General features: G+C 35.0%; 1 protein-coding gene and 1 long non-coding RNA gene across 3 annotated transcripts; one reads left to right on the top strand and one right to left on the bottom strand.

The window, feature by feature from the left end:
* Positions 1–390: 390 nt before the first annotated feature.
* On the bottom strand, positions 391–19,300 carry LOC140745831 (prostamide/prostaglandin F synthase). 2 transcript variants are annotated; one of them, XM_073077751.1, is made up of 7 exons: positions 19,122–19,300; positions 10,054–10,149; positions 9,576–9,684; positions 8,938–9,066; positions 4,336–4,469; positions 2,844–2,915; positions 391–1,960 (listed from the first exon to the last, which is right to left on the bottom strand). In XM_073077751.1, the coding sequence occupies exons 1-7, from the start codon at positions 19,179–19,181 to the stop codon at positions 1,943–1,945; spliced, it is 618 nt and encodes a 205-aa protein (XP_072933852.1). In that variant the 5' UTR covers positions 19,182–19,300; the 3' UTR covers positions 391–1,942. The 2 variants fall into 2 exon arrangements, with proteins under 2 accessions (XP_072933852.1, XP_072933851.1); XM_073077750.1 differs by having other exon boundaries at positions 391–1,956.
* Positions 6,127–6,971, top strand: LOC140745832 (uncharacterized). Its single transcript, XR_012102702.1, has 2 exons — positions 6,127–6,332; positions 6,506–6,971. It is a non-coding gene; the product is annotated as an uncharacterized LOC140745832 (long non-coding RNA).
* Positions 19,301–19,940: the final 640 nt, after the last annotated feature.

Raw genomic sequence — 19,940 nt, 5'->3', positions numbered from 1 at the left:
AAAATGAGAAGTCTTTGGAAAGAATACTGAAGGAATATGATGGATCGTACCATAGAGCAACTACTCTAAGGGTGCTTGCATACTTAAAATATTGACTGATATTGTCAATATTACACGTAGAACGAAACTACATTGATCAATATATAAATGTGATATAAATATAGTCCACGTAAAACTGCTAGTGCACTCTGAATATAGAAATGGATCGCGTCGCCATAGCAAACTGTATGACACCTGCTCGCAACAACTTCAGAGCGGACTAGAAGATTGGCGCGGACTATACTAGCCATGTTATATGAATGTTCTAAAATACCGAAGTTATGAACATTTGTAAATTATTCCCAGTACTGAATGTTTGTTTTGATTGTGTAGGTAAATAAAAAGCCAAGATTATATATAAAAACTTTATTAATATAAAACAATAAATCAAAAACACGTGTTTAATTTTAACTGGAAGAAACAATTATATAAACAAGTACTCATGTCTGTACTAGTTTTACATTTTGGTTAACACATCTAATTGTATTCATATAAAAATCTAATAAATTATGAAGAACTTTCGCTAAAAAACTACTTTGAAAATAAATACTGTATACCCTGACAATTTAAACCTGACCCTTCATTTAAAACCACAACATTTTTAAATAAAAAAAATACAAAAGAAACAGAATTAAAAAAAACTTTATTACGTGACAACATTTTTTATACTTTCCTAAAATTATTCCTTTTTTGGTCCTCATTCCTTTGTTAAGTAAATGATAGATATAGAATTAAATACAAAATTAACATTACAAAAATTACAATTAACATTTTATAATATTTAACATTTTATAATTTTTCATTTTTTAACTGCACACATATACCATACCACCAGAAAATCACAGATTAAACATTACACCTACACGACAGAAAGACAAAGAATTATATTTTCTTTTTTAAATATAATCATTTATAATAAATCAGTACATAATATTATTGGGTGTAGTTTTCTAATCATTATTGAGTGACAATATTGAGCAATAATCTTATCATATTTATCTTGTGTCATCAGACTAAAATAAATATCAGATCAAGATAATATTCGTCTAATTTATTGACCTATTAATAACGTGTCTCAATAAATAAAATATTCAGAAATGGTAGTTTTTGTTTGTTTCTTGCTCACCCTTACAAAAAATGAAAGGGAGACGTATAAAATACAATTTAAATTTCACTTTTCTTTTAACAACTTGTTTCTAATTTCCATACATACGCATACATAGACGTCCCGCATGGCGGAGCGGTCACCATACCGGTCTGACGCGCAAAGGGTCCCGGGTTCGATCCCCGGCCAGACAGATATCTAAATGATGAATTTAGATTTGTTTCTGGGTCTGGGTGTTTGTGTATTTGACTATGTGTGTGTCCATGGCACCTACGATACAGGGAATCCTAGTGTGGGACTGTGAGTGTAGAAAGCGTTTTATCCGGATTTAATCGAGAATGTCGCTTTATGAAAAAAAAAAGTTCGCTGGATGTTTACTCCAGTAATTCTAAAATATTTTTCAAAATCTATACCAGAGACTATGGTGGAACTGTTACAATAAGTCCTATACCTATTTACATAGATTTAATTATTTTAATAACTATATCTTCATGATTGGTCATAAGTGAACCTGCTTAAACAAAATTCGACGAATTTAGTAAAAAATAATCATCAAACTTGTCAAAACCCTATCCCAGATTATCAATAGACAAACTACAAAAGATTAATAAATTTTTGATTACACACAAGGATTTTTTCACACATATATCAAATATTCTACAGTATTAAATTTTCTTGTCAATTTTTGAAATCTCAAAATATTTTGAAAACTACACCCTACTCTGCTTACATCGCCTCTCCGTCCAGATGGTGTGTATGGGGGCGAGGGCCCGAGACTCCAGCACCCTCCGCCAGGGCTTAGGGCTTCGCCTCTGTCTGGAAACGGAACCGTTTGTGATACCTGGGTTAGTTGATCTCTAACTACTGTTGATTTTTATATAAAACTAGCTGACCCGGCAAACTTTGTACCGCCTCAAAATCTATTTATCAAATATATTTCATATAAAATATAGCCTATGTTACACGTGGATAATGTAGCTTTCGAATGGTGAAAGAATGTTTAAAATCGGTTCAGTAGTTTTTGAGCCTATTCATTACAATCAAACAAAGTTTTCCTCTTTATAATATTAGTATAGATTATTGGTGCTTAGGTTATTTACAAAATCCACAGCTTAATATAATTTATGACAATTAAGACAATTAAACAAAAACAAGGGATATATGTTTACTTTTTTTTTGTTATAGATGATTACAGTATTACATTAATTGATTTTTCTTAAAAATCTGAAATATCAAAAATATTGAAATTGTCCATAATATTGAATTCGTATTGCCACGTATTCGTAGGCCACTTAGATGGTCTTTCGAGCCGGATTTTTTTTAGAATTAATTTAAACTTAAGTAATAAGGCACTTTATGGCTGATTGTGGTGATGCCGCCACCATGCCCATTTCTGCCTCAAAATAAATGCTCCTTAGTGTATCAACTTTTCCAAGGCATTCCAGCTTAGTCCTCAGGGGTAGCAGCGCATCTGTTCCTAACTTCGGGTAGGAATATCCAATCCTATCTGGGGTTGATTACAGATGTCCATGGGCGGCAGTAGCCACATACCATCAGATGGACTGCTTGCTCTTCTGCTACTCTTATATTATATATATAAAAAACCGGGTTGGTTACAAATGCGACAGTAGCCACTTAGCATCACGTGGACTAAGTCACTATTACTATCGAGGTCAATATTATACAAAAGGTTACGTACAGGGCATTCCGTTTCTTCTCGCTTCTTGTTAGCCATTGTGTCCGCTTTGTATTCGTTCTCGAGACCGAAATACTGAAAATAGATAAAATCACTATTAAAAAGTCGTTTCGATTGATCAGATAACAGCGAAGGCAATAATTCTGAGAAACCCTACACACCTGGGAGTTTTTAAAAAGTTGACAAAGGTGTTTGAAGTCTACCAACTCATAGTTGGTCAACGCGGTAAACTATGCCCCAATGGCTTGGCACGGGTCTTCTTTCAGAGTGAGAGTGATCACTCTGAGAGAAGACCCGCGCCCAGCAGTGGCACTGTAATGGGTTGACAATGATTGCAGACTTATCACTTGGATTGCTTTAGGCAACAAATTAAAAAAATATATATTTTACAACAATTTAATTGTTATAGTCCGCGAGGTCTAAGCTGAGCTTTGCATTTATGTGAGTGCACATGGATAGTGTAGGTGTGAAGTCAGATTGCGTCTTTTAATTGATTTAAACCGGTTTATACTGCTTTTTGGCAATCGTGCATCTTTCTCACTTCTTGTACTGGTGGAAGAATTGTTTAATTTTTAATATTTTGTTTTTGTGTTCGACTTTTTAGTAAAATGGCATCCAATATAAATACGTGATACAAATACGTGAATGTGGCGAATCATTTAAAATATCTTTTTTTTTAATTATTTAAATGGAATTTAAAATAACACAAATATTTTTTTTTAATTAACTAAAAATGAAACGTTAATACTTGGTACAATTCATGAAATTGAAACTTATAAAAATGTGAAAACTGAAAAATTAAAAAATAAGGAAAATAAACTTTGTAGTAGTTAAATCCACCATTTTTCTGCATTGTACAATTTTCAAATCACAGACTTAACTCTGATTCTATCTAGACTTTCGCGAAAAATTTCGCGACAAGCTCTTATTATAAAATTGTACAATGCAAATAAATGGTGGGTTTAAATACTACGAAGTTTATTTAGCTAATTTCATTGCATATTGTTAAAATATTTTACTATCATTTTTTTAAAACAAGTATGCCTCATTAACTTATGTACCTAACTAAAAATGATAAAATTTATATTTACTTTGTTTTCACTCACACTAATGCAAAGCTCAGCTTAGAGTTGCGGACTATAATAGTTTAAATAGTCTAAAAATAAAAGAAGTGTAAGATACCTACAAACAGACAAACGAACAGAGAAATCCGTTTTTAGGATTCCGTACCCAAAGGGTAAAAACGGAACTCTATCACTAAGCCTCCGCTGTCTGTCCGTCTGTCACAGATAGATACTGGAAATTTTCACAGAGTAAGTATGTAAAGAGGGCCACAATAGCAACAAATACTAAAAATAAACAAGTTGAAAATAAATGGTGGTTATAAATTATTTTTCGACGTTTTCACTTTATCTATTGAACAGTAATAGGTAAACAGTTCAAATTTATACATACATTTTTGCTACTTAACTACTTACCTAAAAACTAGACATACCTTCAATATATCCTCATTCGACAAGTGATCGCTGGGTCCCTGCTGTGAGAAATGTCGGAGGAGATTCCCACCCTTCTCGACTAGCAACGCACCCCCGGTTTGCACCCAATCACCCTTCAGATCGCCGCCTAAACCTAGATTTACATACATATATAACTACATTACTAATATGTATATACAATATATGTATATGTCTAAAATGGGTTGCGATTATGACAATGTGTGAGTAGTAACATTTACAATGTCAGATTTACATACTCGCGAATAATCAGCCAAATAACTAGCTAAACAATGACGAGTGTGTAGACACCGCGGATGATTGACGAACGTCGTGACAAGTGCCGAGTACATCCAAGTGACTTATTTACATACTCGTGCTCGCGCCTACTCGTCTGTATTTGGCAAGTATATAAACCTGACATTAGGTGTCACAAAAAACATAAATGGCTGAAAGAGTCATTGTGACGAGTTTACATATTCTAGAAATATCTCAATAATATGAATGTCATGGCCGTATTATGCTAATCCATACCTACAAACTAACTTTAAGTCTATATTTTTTACCGTACGCAACTATCAATACAGAATAATCTAGACATATACAACTCTAATGATTACACTAACAATATGACATACAAAACAGATAGAAATGACACGTGTGCCAAATATTTGTTAAATTGATCAGATTTTGTAATAAGTTAAAGCGCCCTTAACTTGAATTTGTATAAAGTATTGCCGTTGGCTCTCTACCAGTTTTAGTCACCATGAGCAATTTTTATGGAACTAATACATACACTCTTGTTTTAAATTAAGTATGTATAAATACAGTTCATAGGAATTGCTAACCCTAAGGACCAAAATGGAACTGCACATGTGAGTATGTATGCCTTTCCACATCTTATGAAACCAAAACACAACAGCGCAAAGCTGTTATAAAGTTCAGTCAAACAAACTAAAGAACCTAAGTATCTTATTGCACATATTCTAAAGCCTAAAAATTTTGCCTCTTATTCTATTATCAATGATCTGACTTTAATGCCTTTAACGAACGATTTTAATGACCAAACTTTATATTTAAGTTTGGTCATACCATCTTTTCAGAAAAAAAAGGTTAGACCTCCTTGAATTCTTTAAACTATTTAATATATTCCAATGAACTTCAATGTTAGTACACCTACAAGAACCAACTTCTGCCAAAAAGAGTACAAAATATTTATTCACGTATTTGTTTTTTTTTCCTTAAAAAATAATTACATTTAAGCACACTTCTACTCAACAGTATAGAGCACTGTCACTTCAACTATTAATTACATCTATGGTAATGTAATCTACATATACAAGTCACAATGAACCTCCATAATGTCCATATTCGATAGACGGTCAGCGGGCGCCATTTGCACGAAGTATACCGGCTTGCCGCCATTTTGTAACAGAAACGCACCGCCATTTTGTAAGCCATCACCGATTAGGTCGCTGGTCAGGCCTGTTTGTTGTGACACAATTGCTTGTTACCGTCCGTTATTAATAGTCGATCCATTCAATATGTCAAACCAAAGATAGTTTAATAATGTCTCGTACGGAGGAATTGGGTACTTGACAGTTATAACAATAAAATATGAAATATGTTGGATATGATAGCTTATAAGTAAACATAAATTATGCAGTATTTCGTTTATTTTTTAATACGTTCTAAGTATTTTAATTTTTAAAAAGAATTTTTTGATTTTTTATCTGTGGATTTTAAATCCCAAAACGGCGACAGTGCTGCCTCAAATGTCATGTGACGTCACTACATCGAAACCAAACAAGACAAATAATAATTAAATCGTTTGCTGTTAGAGTTGGTTAAATTTATGTTGTGAACCAAAATGAAGCCATACTATATTAAAGCTGATAGCGTGAACCTGCTTAAAGAAGATCCATATATGCAGTGCAATAAATCAAAATGGATACATAAACTTCCGTGAGATAACCTATGGAAATATCAAATAAACAACGTAAGTAAAACATTCTTTATATTTACATCATATCGGACAATTAAAACATTTCTTAACTGACTTCAGACAGAAGAAAGGTTGTCTTCAAGTGATTATCAAGATTTTTTAAAATATACTTATATTCTTATGTGAACTGTTTTAAGGTTATTAATTGGTTATATTTATATTTACAGATCTTCCCGACAATCGTATAGTGACGACGTTATAGAGTATGTGCAGTTTAAGAGGAAGGCAAGTTTGTGTTTCATGAAAAGTAAAAGTTGTCCTGAACACAAGGTACATCAATGAAAATGAAAATGTGATGACTATCCTGCCTAGAAGAAGTGAGGAGCCAAAAGTTTCGAAAGTGGGCACCAGTCTGAAATACATAAAGTAAATTACACGGGAAATAGTACTTCTTTACTTGCGTAACCTACCCAACAAGATGAAGGAAGAAAAGTGACCATACAGTTCCTATTATTGCATTGCAATTTAATTCTGAAAATGACAGTGATAAAAATATATATCCATTTGTTACGGAAAATAATTTTAGTACCTAATGAAGAAAAGCAGACACGCAAGCAGCACAAAAATTTAGCTTAGGTGATCTGTAGTAATTATTGTAACTGTAACATATGATAAATATATTCAAAAGTTCTACTGTGTGTACTCACTAATAGAACCATATAAACCAAATAAACAAAGAAATCGGTTAATAAAATACTAATATGTATTAGCAAATCATGTATTTTTAATTATACAGTCCTGTAACTTAATCAGTGCACATACACCATCAATAATAACACAGTCATGAAATATTTTAATTGTGTCCTATTAATTACAGAATGGGCCCTTAAAATAGAATTCTCATAGACGTCTTATAATTCTATTCTTATCATAGACATCTATATATTATATTAAATATATGAATACTTTCACGTGCTGTTTTGTTTTTATTATGTCCCGTTCCAATGATTTGGAATTGATGAATCACTCGAGAGTTACTAAATTTATTCCTTTTTCTCAATAATACTTCTCTTACATAAATAGTATAAAATCCCATTGCTTGCAAACAGAGGATTTAAACATATAAGAATCTGCAAGTTCTTTAACGTTTATGAAATTTGGGATTAGGAACTTGTATAAGCAAATTTGTTAGGATATTTAGCGATCGTACTTGTACACATCGTCACTGCACACGCTTTGTAATTTGACATTCTTGTAATTGTACTAATAAAAGTTGAATAATTCCCAAGATTTCCCCTGAAGTATGTGTAGCGTCGAAGTTTATTTCTATATTTTCAATGTGTTGACGTCACGCTACGAAATGACACTTGCCCGCCTGTTTTGGCGTAACGTTCCGTTTACCGTAATAAAAATATGTTTTTTATTAATAAATAGCCCTTTTTTCGAAAATATGATCAATGAAAGGCATATATAATACGTATATGAATTCATTAAAACAGTTTCCCAAAAAGTGTCAAGTAGCCAATTGTAAAATTTCGATCTTTGGTGTGAAAAACATTGGATAGATAGATTATTAATAACGGGCCTCAGTTACGTACCCGCGGTATAATAATGTCTATAATAGTATAATAATTTCTACTATAACTTACACTTTTACATCGTATAATTTATTTTACTATAGATACTATTATGTAAGGTATAATGTAAGATATTATACAATTAAATATTGTATCAAATGTATCACCTTTTAAATGTAATTTCTAGTAGACACCTAGCTCTATGAATCGACTATATTGCCTTTACTTCCTCGTCAGAACAGTTATATAACAAGTCATTGTGGAAAAGCAATTATTTACTTATTGCGTCGCTCAAACAGAAATCCAGTTGAGTTTTTTCTGCGATTCTTATCTACCTATTAAATTTTCTTATCGATATTTTACCTTTTTTTATAATATAGGAGTTGCAGACGAGGTGGACTGCGTGTCCGCCTGATGATAAGTGGCTACTGCCGCCCATGGACATCTGTAATCAACTCCAGATAGGATTTGATATTCCTACCTGAGGTCAGCCACAGATGCGCCGCTACCCCTGAGGACTAAGCTGGAACGCCTCGGAAAAGTATGTCTCCCTTACCACACCCTTCAAACCGGAACACAGCAGCGCCTAAAACTGCTGTTATTAGGCAGAAATAGGTGTGGCGGTGGTGCCGCCGGAGTCGAACCACAAAGGGTTCTACCACCTTCGAACCTAACCTTATTGTAGGCATGAAATATACTGAAAAATGCCCCGCGACTTCATCCGCGTATAAAAGTGTAACTATTCTAAAGAGTTCTTTGATTTTAATTTTCTTCCGCGGAACCCTTATTCTTTTTCGAAAAGGGCCGGAATATTTCCTTATAACATCAGCTAACTACCAGTGAAAGTTCCTTCAAAATCGATTCAAACAATTTCTTTATAGTTGTTTTTTTTGTTAGGAATACCGTAGGTATAAGGGTGTGGTGAGAGCCAAATACCTTCAAAGAGACTCCATTGTAAGCCTTAAAATAAAAACGCACCTAGCATCTACCATTCATATACCTTTGACGTTATCTAGAGTTTAAGTATATTTAAAGATCTCTAAGAAAATTTTAGTCATTTTTGGGGCTAGTATAGGACTCACCCAGACTCTTCCCCTTATAGATGGCTTCCCTGGACTGCTTCCAGAAGAGCGAGGTGATGATGGTCACCACGTTGAAACGCTTGAAGCCGAGCGTCTGGTAGGTCGCCAGATTCTCCACGTAGTACAGATCTGGAAGGGTTGAGGGTTGAAATATAAGTGTGTGGTCGAATCACTAGGAAGTTGGTACGCATATAACACTTTTGCAGCGTATTTTTATAAAATTGACGTAACAAGCATGTGGTCCACTTGATGGTGACTTACGTCACTGCCGACCATAGACATCTGTAATCAACTTCATATCTAGATGCATTGCTGAGGGACTAAGAAGCTCACCTCCTATGTCAGCTAACATTTTCGTATTGAAAGATATTTGGACAGAAAGATTGATGGATAGAATGGATAGCCGAACGGATTGATGGACGAACAGATAGTCGGATGGATCGAATAGATAATAAAAGGATCGGATCAGCGAACAGACGGACATATAGGGACAAAGGGAGAGACGAACAATTGGTCAGACAGGCAAGGGATAGAAGATTAGAAGATACATAAATATGCTGAAAACACAATGAATAGAATATAGACAGTACATTCGGGAATAAAACGGATATATTCATGCAAGAAAGAAGGTTGCTTACCTCCATCAAAGAATTTCCCATCGATAAACTCCCTGGAGCCTGTGTTCTCGACGCCAATGCCGACCAGTCTTATGTTGTTCTTCTTCAGAATCGGCGCGATTTCACCCAACTGAAATTATAATTATACAAATTTTCAATAAAGAATCAGATTTGGAAAGGCAAACTTCAAAAAATACATAAATACGCAAAAAAAATTGTCGTCAGCCTTAAGTTGAATTCCTAGGTGAGGTCGTCTATAAATAGGTTGCTCAGTAGTAGCAAGGTCTAGTGAGATTTCTCTGTGCATCTTTTTTAAAATATAGGAGTAGCAGACGAGCATGCAGTCCACCTGATGGTAAGTGACTAATGCCGCCCATGGAGATCTGTAGTCAACCCCATATCAGGAATTAGATATTCCTACCTGAGGTCGGTCACAGATGCGCCGCTACTCCTGACGACTGAAATCAGCTTAATGATACACAATGACAATGATACATACCTCTTTAGCCCATAACCTGCAGAACATGCATCCCCAACGGCGGAAGAATATGATGGCGACGTTCTGCTCCTGCCAGAAACTCCTGAGCTCCACCGACTGAAATACATAAAAAATCACATGGGTACCAAATGTCAACTCACTTGGTCAAATCATTTCGGAGCAAATTGGCTGTGACCGACGGACAGACGCGAGTTATTCTATAAGGGTCCCCCTTTTTGTGTTTTTAGGAAACTGCTACAAACTGATAATAATGCTTTTCGAGCGTACGTAAGTAAGTATAGTCCGCGTAAAACTGCTAGTCTGCTCTGAATATAGAAATGAATCGCGTCGCCATAGCAAATTGTATGAGTACACCTGCTCGTAACAACTTCAGAGCGGACTAGCAGTTTGGCGCGATTTATACTCGTATGTCTCATTCTTTGGCACGCCTTACAGCCCAAATAACATGACGGATATTAACGTATTTGGTGTTGTTGGATTCGTCTAAATTATTAGAATTACCTAGGCTACATTACTTTCCTTTTCAAATTATTATTTTTAAGCAATCGGCTTCTTTGTTTTTATTCTAATTATTACTTGACTGCCAAGGCAGGGTTATGTTTTTCGCGCGTATCTTGTATGTTTGTCTTTCTTTATTTGATCCTATCTAACAAACGGCTGGATGAATTTCGACAGTTAAGGTGCTATTATATACGTCTCAATGACCCGAGTGTCCTTAGATAGGTGTTAGAAAAAAATAAATAAAATGGCGGATTTTTGACGTGAAATAGTAACACATTTAAAAAATAGCTAACCGAACCTATCGAATAGGGTATCAAATGAAAGGAAATGAAACGGAGATTATAAAAACATATTGTATATTGTATATATATAAAACAGCAAGGTGACTGACTGACTGACTAATTAAATGACTTTTTCATTTTTTAGAAATCAAAGTACAGCCAAAACCGCTCTACTTAGAGTTCTGAAATTATGCACAAAGGTTCGCTATATAGCGTAAATAAGTACTAAGAGAGGCCTTTTGGAAATTCTACCCTTAAGAGGGTAAAATAGGGGAAAACGGTTTTTTTTGAAATCCTTTAATTTTGAAGCAACTACTATAAAATTTTGTATTTGGCTTTCTGGATAGGAACAAGGACGAACTTATTTATCCCCCTTCGAAAAATCAACCTCGTAGAGGGTAAAATAAGGGTTAAAAGTTCATTTGAACAATCGTCAATTTTGAAGCAAACACTATGAAATTTTGTATCAGGCTTGTTGGATAAAAATAATGGAATACTACCTCTAACGAGGTAAAATAATGACCGAAACTTTAATTTACTGTATTTATATATTTTATAGACCGTAAATGGTGAATTTTTTCGCAAAATAGTAACATGTTTTAAAAAAGTTAACCAAACCTATCGAGTAGGATATCAAAATAAAGGAACTTAAAAGAGATTACACATACATTATATAATATATACATTTATATAACTCATCGAGATGACTGTCTGACTAAATGAGTAGTGTTGTTGTGATAAAGATCAACGCAAAGGGTAACCGCTGATCTTTAGAGTGCTGGAATTTTACTCATAGGTTCTTGAAATAGCGTAAATGAGCACTACGAGGATAAAATAGGATAATATTGTTTGAACATCTTTTGATTTTGAAGCAGATACCTACTATGAAACTTTGTATTTGGCTTTCTGGATAAAAATAATAAAACGCCTATTTCAGCTTTTATAGTGCAGTCGGGTTTTTTGATTTTTTAAATTAATTACTTGTTACTAGTTACCAAGCTTTTAAACTTGCCGTGTTAATTAGTATGTGCGGAATTGCAACTTAATTTTAAACCAGTTAACCTCGACCTATTGAGCTGAAATTTTGCATACACGTTTGGTTTTGATGACAATGCACGATTAGCTTAGTGACGTCATTCTCAATCCAATATGGTGGAAGAACAGGATGAAAGAGTATTTATGAAAATTTTGACAAGGCCCAGCCGGGGATATGATGAATTTAGATATCTGTTCTGGGTCTGGCTGTCTGTGTATTCGTATCTACGACATAGGGAATGTGTGTGTAGAAAGCTTCTATAAAAACAGATTAAGAAGAAGGTTTTGAATATGAGAGAGAATTGAACCCTTTGTAGTTCGACTCCTACGGCACCACCGCCACACCTTTTTCTGCTTCATAACAGCAGCGTAAAGCGCTGCTGTGTTTGAAGCGTGTGGTCATACTTTTCTGAGACGTTCCAGCTTAATCCTCAGGGGTAGCGAATCTGTGGCCGTCCTCAGGTAGGAATATATCCTATCTGGGGTTGATTACAAATGGGCGGCAGTAGCCACTTACCATCAGGTGGACTGAATGCTCGTCTGCTACCCCTATATCCGCGTTTCCCAACCTGTGGTCCGCGGTGTCATCTCCGGTCCCTACATAAATTGCTCATTAAATGCAAAACAGTCGCTAAACGAAAAATCATCAAACCAGTTTTATTAGAAAAACCTGATGTAAGCACACGGTAAATTAAAAAAGATGCATCCAATGATGTTTAACACTATTATTAATCTAAAAAAAAAAAAAAACAAGAACAAAATACATAAATCGGTCAAGTTTTGGCGGGGATTGTCTTTTTTTTGCTCAATTTATTAAGGGGTCCGTGAAAAATGTGCCTGATTTCCTAAGGGTCCGACTAAGGGACTGAAAAAGGTTGGGAAACGCTGCCCTACATTATAAAAAAAAAACTGTTTCGAGAAGTTTCGCTATGGATAAGAAACTGCGCAAAGAGCTCCATACTTGTGCATAATTGGCCTATATTAAAATGAATCATTATTCCCCTCAATTACTTTTAATTGTTATGACTGGAGTTATCATGCAAAGTGTATATATAATTTATGTAGCCATTGATAATTTACTTGACTACATCAACATCATTGTAAGGTTGATTGCAAAGGTTTCGTTTTACAAAACCCTTTCTGGGGGAAACTTGTGTCCATGAGTGAACTTCTAAATATTGAGAGATGTGTCATTAACTGGGTAATCTGAATCCGATCGAAGATGCGTTGCCACTAATGAAGATTAAGATGGTCGCCTAGTGTGTAAGTCAGCCGGCATCCAGTCCCTACCACCGAAACGAAAGAACTAATGTACAGTTCTGAAATAGTTACCTCCCCAGTCAAACCATGTCGGTTCTACCACCTTTCCACAACACATCTTATGCCCGTCGTTAATATTGAATCAATCCAAATTTAACCTTGCCGCCGCCGTGGGAACGACGCTGGGTTATATGGGATTTTTACCACACGAAAACACCCCCGGTGGCCGTCCTCAGCGCTTAGTGGAGAATTCCGGGATCTCCGATGAAACACAACCGGAGTCCTCCGAGCGTGATGTCCCTATCGGGCTCTGCCCTGGGGGAGCAGTTTAAGCTCTTCCCGTATTACCTGGTGTTTACGACGGTATGCGGTCACACACACCGCCGTCCTTCCCGGGGTTGCTTGCTGGACAGTTCGAGCTTCCACTCTTGCCGCCCAGAAGCCTCCTTTTAGTCGCCTCTTACGACAGGCAGGGTATACCGTAACTAGAGATGGGCAAAGAACCCGGTTTAAACCCTGTGCAGGGTTTAAACCCAATAAATACCCGTTTATTTCCTCCCACTGGGTATTTATTTGGGTGTTTATAAAATGAGTTAATAAAATCTACACAAAGCTTTTAAAATAGTTCAAATGTTTATTTAATAGATATACTATAGGTTTTTACTGTATTTCTAATGTTTTTTACATTTTTAAATATTACATTTTTAGGGGTTCATCTATTTTTATTATCTTTTTGATTATTATTTGTTTGACGAAACAAATAGCGCACAACTAAAACAAATAAATTTACCTCTCGTATACTATTGCACAGGTGGTGTGGGAATATGGGCATATAATGTAAAATGTAATTCTTACGTAATATCTTAATAATTATAGCTTTAAGAAAAAATATATAACTTTGGTCCAAGGTACTTTTCGATAAAATTTACCGTTTTCGAGAAAAATCCAGAAACCCGAAAATTTTGGCGTTTGACCCCGAATAAGTGCCGACACACACATCGATGAGGACTTTTGGAACTTTACTTGTGATGGTAAACCCAAGGTCTCTACGGAAATTTAGCTTTATGTTATTTGATTACTATTTTTATGTCTAAATTGACCGGACTATAAAAACTCCTCTATCAAAATGTTTCAATGTCATTTTCTGTAAATTAAGTAGAAAAAAGTTAAAAAAAAATGGTTGCCTGTAAAGTCGGTTTTACGGGCGAAGATTTTACGTGACAACGTCTTTTTCTCGGTAGAATATTTATTGATATGAATATAAATATTTTCACTACAGACACAGCTGACGATACTTTAACCACACGTGTGAACTTGTATTGTGACGCTTTCTTGTTTTTCCAACGCCAAGAACGTTCGAGAAAGACAAAGACAGAGACACAAGCATGCGCCGATTCAATGCGCCTAATTCTCTAGTGCTGCGCGCGCGGCAGACCGATCATAGTTGAGTGGGAGAGAGACGCAAGGCATTCGGCGGGCCTCTCTCTCGTTCGGTGACTCATCGTAACGTTACCGGGCGTTACACTTTTTCATAAGTGACTCCCAGCCGCAACCTAATTTAAGACGTTCTCACGTCAAAAAAGTCTTCCCAAAGTTTAATCTATTATTGTTATTATCTTTGTTATTTTTGGTTTAACGACAAAAAGTTATAGAACTAAAATTATAGATAAATCAATTTGAAACCATAATTGTTCTTACTAAATTTCTGTGCGACAAATAGTTTGCCTGGTAAAGCGTAAAAACACTTTGTGCCCCTTTTTTCAAGATGGCGGCCGAGGGACAACAGTTGGGACTCCACAAATTAGGACTGTACACTAAGCCCTTTACACTAATCATTGACATCTATAAAATAAAATTAGGTCTTCGAAAATTGCAACCCAAATGTAACACATCCGAATGGACTATAACAGCGTAGTTAAATGAAATATGTGCTTTTAGAGTGCATATTTAGTGAATTGTTTACAATATTATTTTAAAAATGATATTACACGAAGAAAATAAAAATATGAATGACAATAGTTTACACCCGCTGTTTGGGTGTTTATTTGGGTTTAAACCCTATTTCACCCAAAATACCCGGTTTAAACCCGTATCCACCCATTGGGTTTAAACCCTCTGCCCATCTCTAACCGTAACTGTATTCTTGTCCCGGGACTACAGGGACAATCCAAATTTTACCTACCAATAGTCGAAATTTGAAGTTTTCTAGTAAAATATTCGTCAAATTTTGATCTTTAGTAGACAAAATATTGGATAGTTTGATAATTAATAAAGGAGTTAAACAATCTACTCATATCCAAAGTCGAACTTTGAACAACTCACAGTAGCACTCTATCACTACGCAAATACACACATCAAGATATATATAGATAGCTAAATGTCTCTTTTACATTAATACACAGCGGTTCACGTTACTTGCTCAATTCTGGCGCAATTTCGATTCGAAGGAAACTTATTGTCGGTTACAGTTACAATATATTGGTGTGCGTAAAACATAGTAAGTTAGGATATGATTCATATTCGTCATCATCAACATTACTGGCCCACTGCTGAGCATGTATGTGCATGTGTGGTATGTTTGTGAGACTCAAATCTAGCCATTGAGTATAGAACCAGTTAGGCCAACGACTAAACTGAAAATTTGCATACACGTTTGGTTTGGATGACAATACATGATTAGCTTAATGACGTCATTCCAAATCCAATATAGCATACACCTCGATGTGGTGGACCAATTATTTTAATGCACCCCTTAGAGCAGTGTTCCGCAAACTTTTTGCGTTCAAGGTACATCTAGGAAAACTAAAATTTTTGGAGGTACACCACAATTTAAAAATTAGTTTTTAAGTAATATTAATCAACGTTTATTGAAACCGTTATTAAACCGTATATTGAAATGGAGTATGTAGAGTAGGGATTTCAGACAAAAAATACGAAAAAGTAGCCTTACTCGTGGAGGACTAAGGTCGTCGGAGGCCCAGGGTGGAAAGTTGAATGGGGCCTCCATTCAACTTTGTACCATTCAACTACCCAAAAGTGTAAAAAGTTTATTTGATTTTACAAAATGACAAACGTGTCATTGAATTATTCGCCTGTGATTCGGTGACCATGTTTTCGCTGAGTGATACTCGTTTCATAGATTGTTTGGTTCTGACGACCTTCTTTTTAGCAACTGTGTTTGGAGCCCCCCCCCCCCCCTCCGTATCGGAGGTCCGCTAAGCCGCTAAGGTAAGCCGCTAGAGGGCGTTGGTAAATTTTTTTTTTTCAAAAATATTTTAATATAATTGCAATATAAATACTAAAATCAAAATGGCGTTACTAAAGAGTTTGTTTTTTTAAAATAAATATAATTGCATTCTGATTTAAAAAAATATTGAAAAAAGTTATAGATATTATTACTCCCAAATATTGAATCCGCCATCCTACACAATGTGATAACGCTAACGATAAAATGTTTCTATGATAATATTGTATGATATGCTCATAATCTCATATCGGGAGCTAAGCCTATATTATTATGTAATGTTAGATTATGATCCAAAACGGATACTCATGATTGCTCTAATAATGTTTGCTATAAATGCAGGGTTACATTTACTTTGTTTCATTTTTAACACATGAAAATCTTTCGTCATAACGCATTACTAGGAATAGCAAATGAGCGTGGTTGGTAAGGCTACTGTCGCTCATGGACATCTGTAATCAACTCCAGATTAGATTAGATACCTATCTGAGGTCGGCCACAAATACGTAGCTATTGGTAAGGATTAAGTTGGAACACTTTGGAGAAGTTTGTATCCCTTACTACAATACCAGCTGCAATACTGCAAACCAGAATACATCAAAGCTTAACACGGCTGTTATTAGTCAGATGTAGATGTGGCGGTGGTTCCGCTAGAGTCAAATCATTAACCGTCTTTCACCTTCGTATCTGTCTCACTACTGGGCACGGGTTTCCTCAGTGCGAGAGGAGTTTAAGACTGAGTAAGGCTTTTTTTGGGCCCAGACGAATATGGAATAGGGCAACCCTTTACGGAGGGAGGCAGGTGAATGCTTAAAGCGACCCCAGGCCGCGACGACGATGCCTGGGGAGCGTAGGACTTATACTCAAGGGATGACTGAGGGAGGCTTGCGTGAGAGGAGCTTTAGGTCCACGGCGCTGTGCAAGTGCAAATCCCAGTTTTCGGTTTCTGTTACTTTCGGCTGAAAAGGAATCGTTTTGAGTACGTATGAAAATGTATACAATTCCCTGAATTTAGAGAAGCACTTTGAAAAGTTGCACTTTATTTCTATCAAAGAAATGAAACATATACTTAAAGTTAATATTGGGAATTTAAAAAATATAATAAAACTATTAACTTATCTGGAGTACTCAAAGTCAAGGGGAGATAAAAAGTCTGCGACTCTAACGCTTAAGTAGGTACACGGCCGAACGCAAGACTTCTCGAATGCATGTTTCTGAGCCAAAAGGTTCGGCAGATTTCTGGCTGAAACTTCATTTTAGTCAAAAATGAATCTTCATCATTCAAATAATATTTTTCATACCGCATGCTCCAATATTAAGAGAAATTTTCAAGATTTCTATTTAAACTGATAGTGGTTCCATCCCCTTACGTAGATCATATATGAAAAAATCTAAATTACAAGTTCAAATTTGTACAAAATTTTATTTCTCTACAAAAAGATTGTTATATACCAGGGGTTCCCAATCTTTTGTAACCCGCGGCGCAGTTAGAAGTTTAATATTCTTTCACGGCGCCCTGTGCCCTGTCCTAGCTAACTATTTGAAGAAGACAGTCGAAAGAAATAGGTAACTACAATAATAGTAGTTACTTTAGGTTGATCGAAACGAAATTTAAAACACCACAATATGAAATTGTACAATACGTTATTATAAAATAATTTAAACGGAAAACAACAAGAAAGACTTGAGGATAACAAAAATAAAATACGATATTTATTCAGTCAAATCAATGTGAAGGGTGAGCTAAGTGATCTCCGCGCAGTTTTTCAAAGCGGGGAATATGACTTGACACTGCTACTCTCATTTTTTGCTCCACATTGATCCTTAGCGATATTTGTTCTTTATCACAGCTACACCTGAAAACCCAGCTTCACATAGATATGATGTTGCAAACGGAATGAAAATTTTTAATGCTTTGGATGTTAAATTTGGATATTCATTTTGAATCGATGACCAAAACGCCAATATTTGTGGTGTCCAATAATTAGAGGATCGACTCACGGCGCCCCTCTTTACTTTCTACGGCGCACCAGGGCGCCGCGGCGCACACTTTGGGAACTCCTGTTATATACATTTTATCCGAAAGCCACAACAAAAAACTATTAATATTTTAGCTAGTATTTTTCAAAATTAAGTTCAATTTTTATTTCATTTCCATGTAATGAACATATTACTTTTATTTTGAAACACCTTGTTAAATATGTAAATAAAAATTCCTTTTTTGATTTAGTACCTACAAAAAACATACTCATATTATTCAAAATAAAATATTAAAATATGAATCAAAGTACGATACATAATTTATGTGAGACCCATTTTTTGTAGCTTATCTTACTTTTTATATAAAATAAAAAGTTTAGAGTGTAAGTTCATTGAACTCTAATACAATTGATAAACTGCTATTAAAATTATTCCATCCGCCAAGAGAGATTTTTATATCGTAGAGCGCAACAAACGTTTAAAAATAGAACTGCATGTTTTTTTCTAGAATCGTTCACTCGTGGTTCGGCTTCACCGCTTTCAGGTCAATTGATATTACGATATTGCAAAAACTACTCAACTAAACGGGATATCTTGCGATCACTTGCGAAAAGTACGAAAATGATAGCTCTGTTCCGCTATATATTACTTATAAATACTTTTAAATATCCTTTTCGAATACTAATGCTAACAGAATCGCTAAATATTTGTCTTTAATAATATTTATATAATATTTACTTTCCAAACAATTTAAATATCACACTCACCTCGCCGCTCGGTATGCTTTTCACTTTGTGAGACCCAATCGTAGTTATATCAGTCGACATTTTTGCATATAATTTGCAAATATTCCGTAATGAATGCAGGATTATATTATCAAATTTCGCGCACAGAACTGGAATTTTATTTCCTTCGGTGACTGGCTGGTTAACTGCGTGCAACTTCCAAATACTTCCAATCACAGTCAAAGTTGTAAAAACTGACAATAATGACAGAACGATATGACGATGTACAAGAAGTATTACCATATTCCATTATGAGGCGTAAAAATTCCCATACAGTGGAATCCGCTTAATCAAATTCTTGCTTTCGATATAATATAAATAACAAACTTATGCTTTTCACGGATTATTTAAACGTCATAAAAATACTTGCTTTTTTCTGTAAGTAAAACTAAAAATAAATATACGCCATGTAAGGTGATCAATGTCGCCTTTAAACATTTGATATAACTTTATCCATCCAAGAAAGTCAACCCTAGCGAGCCCAAACGTGGAAACAATCACGATTATAACCTTAATTCCAATACACAACAGTTTTACACTGCTGTTATTCGTGAAAAACTTACCGTTTATAGTATATCTGTACTAGTTTATGGCAGCAATAGAACTACGAAGAATTCATCACTTTTACATGCAAATTTTACATCGATGTCAATGAGGAGATCATTTTCACAACAATATTATTATAAAACATATAGGAATCCTTTATTTGTATGAGTTTTTATTGATAGCTATTGTACCATGCTATAATTGTAATAGTTTATAAAAATACATTTGATTCAGATTACAATTTAATTTTTTTGT

Source organism: Epargyreus clarus, unplaced genomic scaffold, assembly GCF_041222505.1.
Source record: "Epargyreus clarus isolate Ecla_fem2 unplaced genomic scaffold, WU_Ecla_fem_2.2 ptg000011l, whole genome shotgun sequence".
NCBI lineage: Eukaryota > Metazoa > Arthropoda > Insecta > Lepidoptera > Hesperiidae > Epargyreus > Epargyreus clarus.
This window is presented reverse-complemented; position numbering and strand designations above follow the sequence as displayed.